At 38.7% G+C, this 18526-nt stretch overlaps 1 protein-coding gene across 7 annotated transcripts in view; it reads left to right on the top strand.

Moving 5' to 3' along the window:
• The window catches only part of LOC136864279 (gastrula zinc finger protein XlCGF57.1), a 231976-nt gene that overhangs the window by 138179 nt on the left and 75271 nt on the right, over positions 1–18526 (top strand). For 3 of the 7 annotated variants that reach the window (XM_067141073.2, XM_067141083.2, XM_067141056.2), the window contains one exon: positions 5503–7410. The exons of the other annotated variants lie outside the window; for them this stretch is intronic. In XM_067141073.2, coding sequence (XP_066997174.2) covers positions 5503–6415 — 913 coding nt within the window. In that variant the 3' untranslated portion in view covers positions 6416–7410. Of the gene's footprint in view, positions 1–5502; positions 7411–18526 lie in introns of those variants that run through there. 7 annotated transcript variants of the gene reach the window in all.

Below are 18526 nucleotides of genomic sequence, written 5' to 3'. Positions count from 1 at the left end.
AATCAGAGAGACACATGGATGGATATACAAGTAATGATGAATTAAGGTTAAATAATGACATATGGTTAATTCCACTATTACTGCACCAAGTTTATTTATTTTGTTGCTATTTGCTTTACGTCGCACCGACACGGATAGGTCTTATAGCAACGATGGGACAGGAAAGGCCTAGGAATGTGAAGGAAGAGGCTGTGGCCTTAATTAAGGTACAGCCCCAGCATTTGCCTGGTGTGAAAATGGGAAACCACGGAAAACCATCTTCAGGGCTGCCGACAGTGAGGCTCGAACCCACTATCTCCCGGATGCGAGCTCACAGCTGCGCACCCCTAACCACACGGCCAACCCGCTCGGTCCAAGTATATTTAGAAATGTGGACAACCTAATTAGCTTTGATAACAAAAAATGATAATTAAACAAACATAAATTAAATTACATTCAGAATTAATATTGGCAAATTGGCTAAATTTGTGTTGATTTGATTCTCGTAAGTGCTCAAACTATAATTGGTTAATTGGGCCTGTATTAAGAACAGCAAAGAAGCGTATCTTCCTGAGATTTCCACAAGGAATGTGATTTTGTGCAATATCTCTTGTGAATGGGGTGAATGGGGATAGGAAGATTCATATTATATAGAGAAATATATTCATATAGTGAATTTTCGACTGTTTCTTTTCTATTTGATGCTTTCATTTGCCCTCTTAATTGTTTCAGTTATATGTAAAGTAGTAAAAATTTTGAATATGTGTGTTTTCATCTTGAGCTCTTCAATGAGCTGGCAATCTGAACCTTCATCATCATTTCATCCTCATCACGATGCGCAGGTCGCCTGCGGGAGTCAAATAGAAAGACCTGCACCTGGCGAGCCGAACCCGTCCTGGGACATCCCGACACTGAAAGCCATACGACATTTCATGAACCTTGTTAATGAGATAAAATTTACAAAATGAAAAGTTATATCCCAGTAGTTTGGACTCTACATAGAACTACAAGATTTATTCCTTATAGCCATGGGCTTGTACATCATATTAGTATGCTATTATATAAAATATGTCATTGATTAGGTTGAGGAAATACATTATGATAAGTTCTTTGTTTCTGTTTAGATATTGATGCTCATACCTCTATCAGATTTTTTAAAAATTCTTATTTTAGTTCAAATCTACTTCCGAATGATAAGTTTCTTCATGATATTCATCAGGGATAAGTAGTTTTATATCTTTAGGAGAAATAATTCCTTATATAAATATACTTGGTGAGGACAATAATTTCTTATATGAATGTTAGAATTGGGCGTAAATGTCAGCAGGTAACAAATCTAGATACATTAAAACTTCCTAAAAATTTAGTTGGAAAGTGGTAATCTATGTAGGTGTTATACTATGTTTGAAAAAATGAACTTGCCCAGTAACTGCAAGCCTATTTCTCTACCCTTGTCTTGATTGTGTAAGTTCGTTTGATTCTACTATGAAGGCATGGCATCTGTCTTTTAAAGATATGGGAGCTGATTCCCTGCAAATTTTGTGAAGTATACATATCCTAGAGTGAGTTTAAATTTTAATAAAGGTTAAGTGTAATAATGGTGTGCTATTATGTTGTCTGATATCACAAGGAGTGGCAAAGTTAAACTGTTTTACATTGCCATTTTTGTATGTTCCAATCACTTACCTGATTTTTTTTTTGCTAGTTGTTTTACGTCGCACCGACACAGATAGGTCTTATGGCGACAGTGGGACAGGAAAGGGCTAGGAGTGGGAAGGAAGCGGCCGTGGCCTTAATTAAGGTACAGCCCCAGCATTTGCCTGGTGTGAAAATGGGAAACCACAGAAAACCATCTTCAGGGCTGCCGATAGTGGGGTTCGAACCACTATCTCCCGAATATTGGATACTGGCCGCACTTAAGCGACTGCAGCTATCGAGCTCGGTACTTACCTGATTGAAGCTAAGGATTGTTCCTAGCTAATGTGAATCAACAACTACTTCAAGTATCTAGGTTTGTTTTAGAGCCAATCACAATTCATGACTTGATGTGATGCTCAAATATTTTGTATTATTAGGATGTATACAAGTGTTCATGATCCTGTTTTCAAACATTCAGGTTTCCAGGATTATTTAAGTTGGGTCACTTCACCAGAACATTTTTTGATGAAAATTTTAATGTTTGGTGTACTGGTACACATTTGTTAAGTCAAAAATGTTATTATTACCTCTGTTTCAATGATGCTGTTTAACTGCTCTTTATCAACTTGTCCTCAAAGCTTTTATTTTTATTTTTATTGCTGTAAATCTCCATTAGAAAGGCATGAGAATTTGCTGGAATACCAGTATACAATTTATATTACACTCAGTTACACATACATTCATCAACAATTTTAGAATTCATTTGATATCGGTAGGGTGACCAGATGTTGTGCTTTTTGCAGAATACTCCTTTTTTTTAACACCCTATCCTGCGGTCTGCGAAGAGGCTCGAAAATTGTATAAATATCCTGCCTTTTATAAAATAATCCTGCAAAAATACTGCAAAATATTTTTGCATTATAAATGGTTTCATTTCTTTTACTACGGTAATAAAGTATACTGTAACAGCTTGTTAAAATGATATCCCACACTAAATGAATGCCACAAAAGTCTGATGGGGTAGCTACTGCAGTACCGGTCAGAATGACCGTCCGGTAAAAGTAGGTACATGACCTCATAGCGCTAACTAGAAAGGTGTTATGGGTTTTTGAAGCCAAATGCCAAAAGTACTCTTAAAATCAATAAAAGCCACCAAAGGGTGTGTATGTCCTAACCGTATAACGAGAGTGATAGAGAAAAAAAAACCTGAAAACGGCCATTTTGACTGCTGCAGTAAACCTAGTGTTAAGCTAGCCATGGTAATCACGCTGAATATACCAAATGCCGAATTGCAGTTTCTCTACCTGTTTATAGTACCAGATAAATTAAAAAGCGACATTCGCTGTACCAAATGTTCAGCTTTCAATAGCAAATGGCAGGAAAAGTGAGATTGTACGACATTTGGATACTAAGAAGCACAAACTCGCTGACAGTGCTGCTGCATCCAGCTCATTTCTCACTACTTTCTTTTGTGGAGCTGAACTGGGGTCAGCTGAAAAGAAATTGGCAGCCTCTGAAGGCAGTTTTGCATTCCATACTGTTAAACATAACCAATCATTCCGCTCAGCAGAGACACGTCTAAACTGCTTCAGAAGTGTTTCGAACCGAAATATTCATGTGCTAAGACAAAGTATGAAGCTATTGTCACTAATGTGATTAGTCCATTTGCGATATCTGAAGTGAAAAATGAGTTTGAAAATGTGAACTATGTCTCGGTCTACACAGACTCTTGAAATCATAAATCCACCAAACTTTTCCCCCTTCTTTTTAATTTACAATAAGGGGGTACTGGTAAAATTGTTAGATCTTGAAGAACAGGTAGGGGAAACTGCTGACATTATTTTGTCATTTGTCCTGAAAACACTAAATGATTTTAATCTTGAAAGTAAAGTGGTTGGACTTTGTGCAGACAACACTAATACTAACTTCAGTGGCTCATCTTGGAAAGGTTCTAAAAATGTTTATTCCATTGTGCAGAAGTCTCTTGAGAAATCAGTTGTTGTTATTGGTTGCAGTGCTCACATTGTCAACAATGCAATACAAACTGCTGTGGACTGTCTTCCAGTTTGAGTTCAAAGTGTAGTGCAGAAAATCTACTCACATTTTCACATTTACACTGTACATGAGGCCTCCTTGATTGAGTTTTGTGATTTTGTCGCAATTGAGTATTCCAAAGTTCTTGGTTTCGTAGAACAAGGTGGCTTTCTTTGTTACCTTCCATTGAACAAGTACTAATGTTGAATCCAGCCCTGAAGTCATATTTTGAATCACAAAGCAGGTGTCCAGCTGTAATCAAACAGTTCTTTGATGATTCCTTGTCTGAGGTGTGGTTGAATTTTGTGTATACCCAAGCAGCAGTTTTTCAGTGTTATTCAGTTATTAGAGGGGCAACATATTGTTATGTTGGATGCTTGTAAAGTACGTGAGCATCTCGGGAAAAAGCTCTCAAATAGGCTAGACTGTGTGTTTGTACCCTCAGTTGTTCAATCTAAACTAAAGAACCTTGAAAATGATGACTTAGTTAATATTTTACATTTCAAGAAAAATATTGAAACATTTTACTCCACTTGTTTGGAATACTTAGACCAGTGGTTTTTTTCATTTTTCTAAACTCAGTGTGTTAATTTGAACAGATCTTAATTCTGTGTTAAAATGGAGTGATGTGCAAAGGTCATTATATTTTGTACTTAAGTACACTGGGAAAGACATATGTGATACAATGCATTTTGATGAGACTGTTAATGTCAGGGAATATGTCACAGTTACCAGAGTAAAGGAATGGAATTCAGCTTGTACACCAACTCATTTGAGGTGGGTAGAAATATTCACTTTTTGAAGATAGGGATATTGGCTTCAGGAATATAGGTGATATTGTAGAATTTGTGTTAAGCTTGCCTGTTACAAATGAAAAATCCAGGCTAAAGCCTGAAAATGTAAAACACATGGTAATCACTAGGTGCAACTTGGATTATCACTGCATAGAGTTTTATGACATACTGTGTGGAAACTTAAAGTTTTTGAAGACAATTCATTCAAGTGAAGAGTACGAGAGCCTGTCACAGTGACTTCACACTGCAACATGTTAATGTAACACTGTGTGTTGTAAACAAATGTAATAGGTTAGCAGGTTAATAAAATTTGCTAATTTCTGTTATTGGAACACATTGCTTCCTTTTATATACATACATACATACATACATACATACATACATACATACATACATACATACATACATACATACATACATTATCATTATAGACTGTTGTGCCTTTCAGCGTTCAGTCTGCAAGCCTCTGTGAATTTACTAAACGTCGCCACAATCCTCGATTTGCAACTACTGTTGTGGCCTCATTTAGTTCTATACCTCTTATCTTTAAATCGTTAGAAACCGAGTCTAACCATCGTTGTCTTGGTCTACCTCACTTCTCTTACCCTCCATAGCAGAGTCCATTATTCTCCTAGGTAACCTATACTCCTCCATTCGCCTCACATGACCCCACCACCGAAGCCGGTTTATGCGTACAGCTTCATCCATCGAGTTCGTTCCTAAATTAGTCTTTATCTCCTCATTCTGAGTACCCTCCTGCCTTTTATATAGCATCTAAAAATCAGAGTGTTTTCAAGTTTTATCATGCTGTAGTGAGTAATAATGTACAATTCATTGTATGCTTTTTACGCTTGGTATCGCTTAAAAGCAACGAGAAAATTGGCGATCAAGTTCGCTGCTAGATCATGTTTGCGATCAGGTCCTGCTTTTTGTCTCTGAATATCTGGTCACCCTAGTATAGGTCCTATGGTACCTATAATACCAATATTTGGTTTCTCTTGAAGGTAGATTTCTTTTGTATGATCATTCCTCTCCAGTCAAATATTTCTTGTTTCAGTGTTCAACAAGAAGGACCATCAGCTCGTTATTTTGTGTGCAAGAATGAAAAAGGCAGAGAAGTGTATAGATGTTCAGCATGTACTGAAGTATTTTATGATTATGACTTACTAAAGCGGCACCTCATTACCCATAAGAAGGAGAAGAAGTTCACCTGCATTTTATGCAGCCATCAGTTTTCAACCAAGGGCACCTTAAATAGACACAGAGTGACTCATAGTGAGGATCATGACTTTAAGTGCTTAAAGTGTGATCTCAGGTTTCCATTAAAAATTAATCTGATTAGACATTTATCAATAAGTGGTGACTGTAGGGAGGGGAACTTCAACTGTTCATTTTGTGCCCAGACAAGTCATGGCAAGAATGAGCTGATGGATCATATTGCACGCGATCATGAGGAAGATCTGCCAGTGAAGGTAAAGAAGGAAGTAAAGCTTCATTATTGTGTATACTGCTCCTACTCAACAAAAAGAAAAGATCATCTTAAAAAACATGTGAACGGTCACTCTAAAGAGACAGAGTTAATTTGCTTACAATGTGGAGTTAAGAGTCCTTCAAGAATTGACTCTGTAGAGCATATGCTAACCCATGGCATAGACACCTATTTACATTGTTCATATTGTTTGTATAAAACTACTGGTAACCGTAATTTGAACAGACATATTGCATATGCCCACGGAGGGGAGACTTTCTTCCCCTGTGTTCGATGTTCATATCGTGCTCTCACCAGCACTGCTTTGAAGAGGCATATCTTAGCTTCTCACCAGGACAGCATGTTTCCTTGTTCACAGTGTTCAGAAAAATTTACCACTGAGGTTGAACTGAGATCTCATATGGCACTACATTCTCGGAATAAATATTCAAATTTCTCCAAAAATATAAAATGTTACGGTTCTATCAAGAAACAACAATAACATTTCAATATGGATACTTGTGTTTAATGATGCATATGAAACTAAACATGCATCAAGTTAGTTCTTTGCTAAACTTGGAGAGAAAGAATATCGAATGACATATAATGATGTAATGTAGCTGATTTGTTGTATATTTTCTTCCATTGAGATTTATTGGATAATGTAGTTGTTACTAATAATAATAATATTCATAATACTACCCTTTTGCTGGGTGATTTCCGACAAGACTAGTGTTTGTTGTAAACTTTGGGCTGGGAAGACTTGGAAGTAAGGAGATAAGCTGCTTGACCAAGCAGAATGTTCCAAGCTGTCAGTGGCTTGGAATGACATCATTAGATGAATAAGTTAAAAGTGGGAAAGATCATAATATGAAGATAAAAATTTGTTTTCAGGAGGACAAATAGGGGCAAATATTCATTTATAAGAAGAGGAATTAGGGACTGGAGTAATTTATCTAGTGAGATGTTTGATAAATTTCCAACTACTTTCAAACCATTTAAGAGCAGATTAGGTAAAGAACTGATAGGGAATATGCCACCAGGGCAACAGCCCTTAATGCAGATAAATGCATTCATTGCATTGCAGCAATGCATTAAAGTAGTAAACTTGAAAAACTCTTAATGATGTTGAACAGAGTATAGTATACTGTCATCAGTTCTCATTTCATTTTACTATACTCTACTTAGAGATTGAAAATGCCACAATGACTTACCCTATGAGCCTGCAGGGTGGTGTTACTCTCTGATTCAAGAGGCATAACTTGGAGGTGAAGTAGAACCTCAATTATTCATTGTATTGAAAGAAAGGAATGCATAGTTGAAAAATATGGATAATCCATTTTACTAGTTCTTTTCATGTTTTCTGTTGTCCTAAAGAAATCTGTAACTTTCTTCTGAAATTTACTACCAGCAATTTTTCTTGAACTCTCATTTTTGATATATCTGGTAGCCCCTGGTTGTACATAATGTGACAGAATGGATTTGTAATAAAATCAATTAAGAGTACTTTTGATGAAGATGAATGGTCTCAGAGAATACATTGAAATTATTACCCAGAATAACACTGTCACCACCAGCTTGTGTTCTTCTAGCTTTGGTTGGAGAGTGTTCTCCACTGTTTTTTGCCTGAAATGCCAACATCCATCCATTCAATGCAGAAAACAGGACTTATTAGAAAGGTGATGTTTGCCAATTTGCAGAGGTCTAACTGCAATACTGCTTTGCAAACTAAAGCATTTCTTGCTGATCTACCTTTATTAGGATTGGTACAGTAACCTTTATTTCAAGCTCAGCTCCTGGCTTTTTACTTGGAGAGCTGAGATTTGAATCCAAGTCGATTCCAAGTAGGTATTTTCACATGGCATCAGGATGGGCATCTGGCCTTAAAAGTGCTTGCTTGAAGTTACTAAATGTAAAATAGATGAAAATAGTAATGACATCAATATTGTTAATCATAAATATCAGACATCCAAGGAAATCTTGGTCTTTTTAGTTGATCTTTTTAGAACAATATTTTCTCTCCTAATTCTGACATTTTGTGGAGCAGGATTTTCCAATTTGTACCATCTTCATCTTTGTGTAAATATTGTAACGAGTTGGCGGGGTAGTAGGATCAATTAACATTAGACTGGTAGCTTCAATACTAAGATTTATTTGCTAGGCACTAAACTACACAAGACTACACACAACTTTTGCTTATAACACACCCTTACGCAGTTTGCACGCTCTCTCTCCCTTCGTTTCTCACTCGTTCTCACACCACACAGTTTTACAGTCACACACAAGGTCCTGCGTTGCACGGCTACACGTTCTCTCCTTCGCCAACAGTCTGCACTATAGCACACTAGTCCGATAATCACGGCAGTTCACGTACTTTACTATACTGGCAGTCGCCCACGACTGAAGCACACCAACTTCTAACTCAGTCTAACTCTCACTGGTCGTTCCTCTCTTATATACCTGCGCTGGCCCTTCTAAAATCGTCCGGATGGTGGATGGATCTAGGAATATCACGAGATGGAACATTCCAGATTAATCGTGGAGTCATTTCCATACTCCTCTGCTACGGGACCGCGAGCGGAATTGAGTGGGGCTGGCCTAGCACTTAAGCGCTGCTTGCGCTTGGCGCAGCTGAAGCGTAAGGGGTGGGCCTATACAGTGCCGGGCCGGACCCACTGCCAGTTGGCATGCCCCCTCCTCAAGGTTGCTCGTCCTGAGCTGCTCTACGATATGGTGCCAAGCGATCCAGGTGAACAACCATCATCTTCCCTCGGGGAGGCCGCCGGATCTGGTAGACGACGTCGTTGATCCTGGTGACGATTGTATATGGGCCTTCCCATTGTGGTTGCAGTTTTGGTGACTTCCCTTTTGTCCGTACCGGACGGTACAGCCACACTCTATCACCTTCCTGGAAACCCGCAGAGTTCGCGAGCATGTCGTAGCGGGCTTTCATCCTGTCGCTGGCTACCCTTAGATGCTGTCGGGCATAATTGTGGATCACTTTACAAAAGAAAATATTTATAAAATTCTCCTATCAATACAAGTCAAGTCAGCTGTTAGATGAAGCAAAGTCTGTACATGTTTCAGCCCAATCTCAAGGCCATTTTCAGTAGTAAAACAATGATTACATAATATACAAACAAATTAAAAATCGTAATGATGTGAAGTGACAGTGATCATGATTAGTGAGTTAAAAGCACATTGAGGTACAAAGTCCTCTCGTCTAATAGATCTTGCTGACTGTTGAATAAAAACACTATGCTGAGGAGTGTAGTGAGACCGTCAATACTACGAATAAAACGTGTATAACATCTGTAATGAGAAAAAAAGGAATATATGAGTGGATGAAGAACAAGTTAAAATGATGTACAAAAAGAAAACTCATATGACTTACTTGTAACTAAAAGTTGTCATCTCGAATGGAGATGACCTTGTCGGTCTCAAGTCACATTGACAACTAAGCCTGTGTGTGGCTTACTGTGTATCTGTGTCGGTGTGGTTGGGAGGGGTAATGGAGGGGGAGGGGCAGGGAGGGAGGAACGTTGTGATTCGCGGAAGGAGGGTGTTGATGGAAGGGCGGGTCTTGTTCTAGAATGTCGGTAGTGAAACTCTTTTTTATTAATGAACTGTTCGCAGATGAGCGGGATAAAGGTTTCTAATAAAATATTTTTCTTTTCGTTGATTGCATTTAAGTTATAGACGGGATTGTTATATTGGTCGATATCTATATATATATTTTCTAGTATATTAAGTAAGGGACCTTTCTGTTCGTAATGCAGGATCTTTAAGTCTTGATCAATTGTTGTGTATTTATGATTTTTCTCTCTACAATGTTCGCTCATGGCTGAGTAGCGATTATACTTTAGGGCATTAAGATGTTCGGAGTATCTTACATTGAAACTGCGGCCTGTTTGCCCAATATACGTTGAAAGACATGATTGGCATTTTAATTTGTATATTCCAGAGTTAGAAAATTTTTTGCTGTTGACAGTATGAGAATTAAAAAAACATTTTTGTATTGGTGTGAACGGTCTTGAAAGCTACTTTTAACTTGTGCTTTTTAAAGATGTTTGAAATAGGATATATATTATTATTATTAAAGGTAAATGTGGTGAACTTCTCTTTATGGGAAGATTGTTTTTCTAAGGTGGTCTAGGGTTTATTTCTAAATTTATTGAGAATTTTATTCACGAAAGCTTTACTGAAACCATTACCTTCGGCTATCGCATAAATGGTGTTGATTTCCTTTCTAAAATTCTTACGGGATAAAGGAACATTAAGAGCTCTGAAAATCATACTATTGTAAGCTGTCTTCTTCTGTGTCCCTGGGTGTAGAGAAGTTTGGTGGATTGTGTTTATTGTGTGAGTGGGCTTCCTGTAAATATTAAAATAAATGGTTTTATTCTGATTGCGAGTAATAGTTAAATCGAGATAATTAAGGGAATTGTTGTTCTCGGATTCTATCGTAAACTTTGTGTGGATCCAGGTTATTAAGTAATTCAAGAACGGTGTTGCTGTCAGTAATGTGAGAATCCAGGATAATAAAAGTATCGTCCACATACCGAGTCTAATGTTTGATCCCATTAATTTTACCTATAATGTGAGTGCATTCGAGGAAATCTACGTAAATATCAGCGAGGATTCCCGAGGCCGGTGACCCCATAGGAAGCCCCTTCTGTTGGTATATGATGTTATTAAAAGTAAAGAAGCCGTTATTTAATGTAAACTTGAGAATCTGAATAAACTCTTCTATCTCCCCTATAGTCAATTTACTGAATTTGGAAAGATTGTTTTTTTTACTATTTCGATGGTTTTATTGACGGGTACATTCGCGTACATATTTACTATATCAAAGGAGTGAAGGGTGTAATGTTTCGGTAACGTGAGATTTTTTTATTCTATTGCAGAATTCCAGGGAATTTTTAACTGACGTGTTAGCTTGAAAGGATTAATGTGTTTTAAGAAAATTGTGAATAAATTGGGATATTTTGTACGTCGGACTACTTCTGAAGTTAATAACGGGCCTTATGGGGACATCCGCCTTGTGAATCTTCGGTAACGCTTTCGCCGTAGGTAATTTGGGATTTATGATGATCAGTTTTGATTTTTCTACGTCATTAAACAAAAATAAAAGGTTCTTAATTAAAGCTTTCAGCTCTCTTTGTATTCTATTAGTAGGGTCTTTTTACTGCGTTAAAGTTATTGTTAGTAAAGAAGAATTGTGCTTTATTTACCTAGTCACTTTTCTCCATAACTACAGTAGCATTACCTTTACCTGCTTTAGTTACTATTAAATCGTTATCTTTAATTTTCTTTTTGAGATTGCGTATGTTGGTGACTTGTTCTTTATTGGGTTTGCCAGAACCGGTATGTTTCTGATCGAAATATGAAAGTAACTTTCGCTTAACTTCATATCTAACCTTATTTTGAACGTCTGTAGGTAACCTATTAACCGCTAATTCAGATTCAGCCAACGTAATGATTAAATCGTCGTGGTTGAAGGACGTGTCCCAGTTGTGTTTTGGTCCCTTATTTAATATCTTGAGGTCCTTAGGATCAAGGTCAACTTGACTGAGGCTCACTACCGGCGGGTGAAAAACGTTCGATTCCGCGTGATTCTGCGTGTTTGGAGTATTGTGGGAAGCTTTTATTAAGTTATACCACTTCTTGTCAAGAGTGCTTTGTTTTTTCGATAAAACCTTATCGAGTCTATTGGTGACGTGAGCCTGAAAAGAAGTCCATTCGAGAGGACATAATAAGGTCGAAACTTCTAAATGAGTGTCGTAAAGATTATTTTTAAGAAGAGCTTTTTTCTTTTGAAGGAATTTATTTCCTCTCTTATCCAAATTTTATCCGTTTTTCGTTGAGTCGCGCTGGTTTTAGCCGTGTCTATGAGTTTTTTTTAGTAAATTTTAAGAAATTAGGTGTTACGTCATTAGTTAAACATTTTCTTAAAAAACATAAATCTTTACCTAATTTGGCAACCTTTATCTTCAAATTACAATATAGGTTTTCTTTCTTACTAGCCTGGATGGCGTTACCATTGCAAGTTATGAATCTCATTCCGTATTGACGGTTATCACTTTACAAAAGAAAATATTTATAAAATCCTCCTATCAGTACAAGTCAAGTCAACTGTTAGATGAAGCAAAGTCTATACATGTTTCAGCCTAATCTCAAGGCCATCTTCAGTAGTAAAACAATGATTACATAATATACAAACAAATTAAAAATCGTAATGATGTGAAGTGACAGTGATCATGATTAGTGAGTTAAAAGCACATTGAGGTACAAAGTCCTCTCGTCTAATAGATCTTGCTGACTGTTAAATAAAAACACTATGCTGAGGAGTGTAGTGAGACCGTCAATACTACGAATAAAACGTGTATAACATCTGTAATGAGAAAAAAGGAATATATGAGTGGATGAAGAACAAGTTAAAATGATGTACAAAAAGAAAACTCATGACTTACTTGTAACTAAAAGTTGTCGTCTCGAATGGAGATGACCTTGTCGGTCTCAAGTCACATTGACAACTAAGCCTGTGTGTGGCTTACTGTGTATCTGTGTCGATGTGGTTGGGAGGGGTAATGGAGGGGGAGGGGCAGGGAGGGAGGGACGTTGTGATTCGCGGAAGGAGGGTGTTGATGGAAGGGCGGGTCTTGTTTTAGAATGTCGGTAGTGAAACTCTTTTTTATTAATGAACTGTTCGCAGATGAGCGGGATAAAGGTTTCTAATAAAATCTCTTTCTTTTCGTTGATTTCATTGAAGTTATAGACGGGATTGTTATATTGGTCGATATCTATATATATATTTTCTAGTATATTAAGTATGGGACATTTCTGTTCGTAATGCAGGATCTTTAAGTCTTGATCAATTGTTGTGTATTTATGATTTTTCTCTCTACAATGTTCGCTCATGGCTGAGTAGCGATTATACTTTAGGGCATTAAGATGTTCGGAGTATCTTACATTGAAACTGCGGCCTGTTTGCCCAATATACGTTGAAAGACATGATTGGCATTTTAATTTGTATATTCCAAAGTTAGAAAATTTTTTGCTGTTGACAGTATGAGAATTAAAAAACATTTTTGTATTGGTGTGAACGGTCTTGAAAGCTACTTTTAACTTGTGCTGTTTAAAGATGTTTGAAATAGGATATATATTATTATTATTAAAGGTAAATGTGGTGAACTTCTCTTTATGGGAAGATTGTTTTTCTATGGTGGTCTTGGGTTTATTTCTAAATTTATTGAGAATTTTATTCACGAAAGCTTTACTGAAACCATTACCTTCGGCTATCGCATAAATGGTGTTGATTTCCTTTCTAAAATTCTTACGGGATAAAGGAACATTAAGAGCTCTGAAAATCATACTATTGTAAGCTGTCTTCTTCTGTGTCCCTGGGTGTAGAGAAGTTTGGTGGATTGTGTTTATTGTGTGAGTGGGCTTCCTGTAAATATTAAAAAAATGGTTTTATTCTGATTGCGAGTAATAGTTAAATCGAGATAATTAAGGGAATTGTTGTTCTCGGATTCTATCGTAAACTTTATGTGTGGATCCAGGTTATTAAGTAATTCAAGAACGGTGTTGCTGTCAGTAATGTGAGAATCCAGGATAATAAAAGTATCATCCACATACCGAGTCCAATGTTTGATCCCATTAATTTTACCTATAATGTGAGTGTATTCGAGGAAATCTACGTAAATATCAGCGAGGATTCCCGAGGCCGGTGACCCCATAGGAAGCCCCTTCTGTTGGTATATGATGTTATTAAAAGTAAAGAAGCCGTTATTTAATGTAAACTTGAGAATCTGAATAAACTCTTCTATCTCCCCTATAGTCAATTTACTGAATTTGGAAAGATTGTTTTTTACTATTTCGATGGTTTTATTGACGGGTACATTCGCGTACATATTTACTATATCAAAGGAGTGAAGGGTGTAATGTTTCGGTAACGTGAGATTTTTTATTCTATTGCAGAATTCCAGGGAATTTTTAACTGACGTGATAGCTTGAAAGGAATAATGTGTTTTAAGAAAATTGTGAATAAATTGGGATATTTTGTACGTCGGACTACTTCTGAAGTTAATAACGGGCCTTATGGGGACATCCGCTTTGTGAATCTTCGGTAATGCTTTTGCCGTAGGTAACTTGGGATTCATGATGATCAGAAACATAAGATAACGATTTAATAGTAACTAAAGCAGATAAAGGTAATGCTACTGTAGTTATGGAGAAAAGTGACTTCGTAAATAAAGCACAATTCTTCTTTACTAACAATAACTTTAACGCAGTAAAAAGACCCTACTAATAGAAAACAAAGAGAGTTGAAAGCTTTAATTAAGAACCTTTTATTTTTGTTTAATGACGTAGAAAAATCAAAACTGATCATCATGAATGCCAAGTTACCTACGGCGAAAGCGTTACCGAAGATTCACAAGGCGGATGTCCCCATAAGGCCCGTTATTAACTTCAGAAGTAGTCCGACGTACAAAATATCCCAATTTATTCACAATTTTCTTAAAACACATTATTCCTTTCAAGCTAACACGTCAGTTAAAAATTCCCTGGAATTCTGCGATAGAATAAAAAATCTCACGTTACCGAAACATTACACACTTAACTCCTTTGACATAGTAAATATGTACGCGAATGTACCCGTCAATAAGACCATCGAAATAGTAAAAAACAATCTTTCTAAATTCAGTAAATTGACTATAGGGGAGATAGAAGAGTTTTTTTCAGATTCTCAAGTTTACATTAAATAATGGCTTCTTTACTTTTAATAACATCATATACCAACAGAAGGGGCTTCCTATGGGGTCACTGGCCTCGGGAATCGTCGCTGATATTTACGTAGATTTCCTCGAATACACTCACATTATAGGTAAAATTAATGGGATCAAACATTGGACTCGGTATGTGGATGATACTTTTATTATCCTGGATTCTCGCTTTACTGACAGCAACACCGTTCTTGAATTACTTAATAACCTGGATCCACACATAAAGTTTACGATAGAATCCGAGAACAACAATTCCCTTAATTATCTCGATTTAACTATTACTCGCAATCAGAATAAAACCATTTCTTTTAATATTTACAGAAAGCCCACTCACACAATAAACACAATCCACCAAACTTCTCTACACCCAGGGACACAGAAGAAGACAGCTTACAATAGTATGATTTTCAGAGCTCTTAATGTTCCTTTATCCCGTAAGGATTTTAGAAAGGAAATCAACACCATTTATGCAATAGCCGAAGGTAATGGTTTCAGTAAAGCTTTCGTGAATAAAATTCTCAATAAATTTAGAAATAAACCCTAGACCACCTTAGAAAAACAATCTTCCCATAAAGAGAAGTTCACCACATTTACCTTTAATAATAATAATATATATCCTATTTCAAACATCTTTAAAAAGCACAAGTTAAAAGTAGCTTTCAAGACCGTTCACACCAATACAAAAATGTTTTTTAATTCTCATACTGTCAACAGCAAAAAAATTTCTAACTCTGGAATATACAAATTAAAATGCCAATCATGTCTTTCAACGTATATTGGGCAAACAGGCCGCAGTTTCAATGTAAGATACTCCGAACATCTTAATGCCCTAAAGTATAATCGCTACTCAGCCATGAGCGAACATTGTAGAGAGAAAAATCATAAATACACAACAATTGATCAAGACTTAAAGATCCTGCATTACGAACAGAAAGGTCCCTTACTTAATATACTAGAAAATATATATATAGATATCGACCAATATAACAATCCCGTCTATAACTTAAATGCAATCAACGAAAAGAAAAATATTTTATTAGAAACCTTTATCCCGCTCATCTGCGAACAGTTCATTAATAAAAAAGAGTTTCACTACCGACATTCTAAAACAAGACCCGCCCTTCCATCAACACCCTCCTCCCGCGAATCACAACGTCCCTCCCTCCCTGCCCCTCCCCCTCCATTACCCCTCCCAACCACAGCGACACAGATACACAGTAAGCCACACACAGGCTTAGTTGTCAATGTGACTTGAGACCGACAAGGTCATCTCCATTCGAGATGACAGCTTTTAGTTACAAGTAAGTCATATGAGTTTTCTTTTTGTACATCATTTTAACTTGTTCTTCATCCACTCATATATTCCTTTTTTTCTCATTACAGTTGTTATACACGTTTTATTCGTAGTATTGACGGTCTCACTACACTCCTCAGCATAGTGTTTTTATTTAACAGTCAGCAAGATCTATTAGACGAGAGGACTTTGTACCTCAATGTGCTTTTAACTCACTAATCATGATCACTGTCACTTCACATCATTACGATTTTTAATTTGTTTGTATATTATGTAATCATTGTTTTACTACTGAAGATGGCCTTGAGATTAGGCTGAAACATGTATAGACTTTGCTTCACCTAACAGTTGACTTGACTTGTATTGATAGGAGGATTTTATAAATATTTTCTTTTGTAAAGTGATAACCGTCAATACGGAATGAGATTCATAACTTGCAATAATTGTGGATGTTGTTGAGCCGATTCACCAACTCCCATGTATAGTCTGTCGCTGATTGCTGCTGGTCTGGTGCAGACCCGAACATTAGATCGCATGGCAGGCGGAGCTCCCTTCTGAAGACCCTGTTGGCAGGTGTCATGCCCGTCGTCTCATGGGTGGACGCTCAATAGGCCATCAAGAAGAACGGACCCTCTCGTTCCAGTCCTTCTGGTGCGCTGAAACCACCTTCGTGAGGTGCTCTTCAACGGTTTTCACAAAACGCTACATCATACCATCTGACTGAGGGTGGAGAGGCGTCATACGTGTCTTCCGCACTCCTAAGCGTTGCAGAACCTCTTGCATCAACCTGGACTCAAAGTTTCTGCCTTGGTCGCTATGAAGTTCCCTCGGGACACCGAATTGACAGAAGAAGTTGTTGACCAAAACGTCGGCCACTGTCGATGCCTCTTGGTTCGGTATGGCATAGACCTCCAGCCACTTTGTGAAGTAGTACATAGCCAGGAGTAGGTAATGGTTCCCGGCGTCAGATTCAGGGAATGGTCCAGCGACATCAATGGCGATCCTCTCGAATGGTGCTCCAACGTTGTACTGCATCATTTGGCCCGTAACTCCTGGTACGTGGACCCCGGCTCGCCGTGTAGGTGTCACACAGCTGGCACATCCTCTTGACATCGTTCCTCAAGTGCACCCAGTAGTAACGCTGTCGGGCACGATCTAGTGTCTTATTCACTACCAAGTGGCCGGCGGTAGCGCCTGCATGCAACTCGGTCAGCACCTCTTTTCTCATGCTCCTGGGGATTATCAGCTGTGCAATGTGCTTCTTTCCCTCGGTTGATTCCCATGTGCGGGTAAGTACCCCGTCACTAACTATGAGAGACGACGACTGGGTCCAGTACGCCTTATAGGTTCGACTGCGTTCGGCGATGTCTTTCCATTCCGGCCTCTGCCCCGACTCTACTTCTCGTAAGATCAGCTCGATGTCGTCGTCCTTCAGCTGCTCCCTCCTGAGGGCGTCTCGATCCCATCCTTCAGCAGCGGTGGCCCTCACGGCCCGGACGTCCACGATGCCTGCCTGTCTCTCCACTTTCTGGCAGTGTGTACAGTTCGCAGGGCACGGTCTTTTCGATAGAGCGTCGGCGTTGCAGTGCTTCTTTCCTTGTCGGTGCTCAGTGGTGAAGTCATACTTCTGAAGGCGTTGCACCCAGCGAGCTGTCTGACTTTCCAGTTTTCTGAAGCTTAGGAGCCAGGTCAATGCGGAGTGGTCGGTGCGCACGCGGAAAGGCTGCCCATACAGATACTTGTGGAAGTACTCCAAGGTCTTCACGACGGCCAGCAATTCCCGACGTGTCACGCATTAATTTCTCTCAGCTATTGACAACGTCTTGCTGAAACAGGCGATCACCTTCTCCTGGCCGTCTTGCGCTTGTGACAGTACCCCACCAATTCCCACGTCGCTGGCGTTGGTATCGACGATGAACTTCTCCCCAGGCTTGGGATATCCGAGGATGGGTGCGGTACGCAGCGACTCTTTCAGCTTCCAGAAGGCAGCCTCTGCCTCGCTTGACCATTGGAAAGACCTCCTCTCCTCGGTCAGCCGTGTAAGAGGCTTTGAGATGTCTGTGTAGCCAGCTATAAATCTGCGGTAAGACGTGCAAAGGCGAAGAAAACTCCTTAGTTCTCACTTGTCCTTCGGCACTGTCCAGTCTCTGACAGCTTCTAACTTCTCCGTATCCGTGGCTACTCCCTCCGATAACACGATGTGGCCCAGGTAGCGGACCTCCTTCTGGAACAGCTGGCATTTTCCGGGATTTAGTTTTAGGTGAGCCCCACGTAGCCTCTCGAACACTTTCCGCAGGTTCTCCACGTGCTCTTCGAACGTGCGTCCCACAATAATTATGTCGTCCATGTACACGAGGCAAGCGTCGTGAGTTAGCCCTCTCAGCACGGCCTCCATCAGTCGCTCGAAATTCGCCGGCGCATTGCAGAGGCCGAAGGGCATCACGGCGAACTGGTAGAGCCCTTGGCTGGTTGAGAACGCCATCTTCTCCTTGTCTTCCGGATGGAGCGCTACTTGCCAATATCCAGACTT

Source organism: Anabrus simplex, chromosome 1 (genome assembly GCF_040414725.1).
Source record: "Anabrus simplex isolate iqAnaSimp1 chromosome 1, ASM4041472v1, whole genome shotgun sequence".
Taxonomy (NCBI): domain Eukaryota; kingdom Metazoa; phylum Arthropoda; class Insecta; order Orthoptera; family Tettigoniidae; genus Anabrus; species Anabrus simplex.
This window is presented reverse-complemented; position numbering and strand designations above follow the sequence as displayed.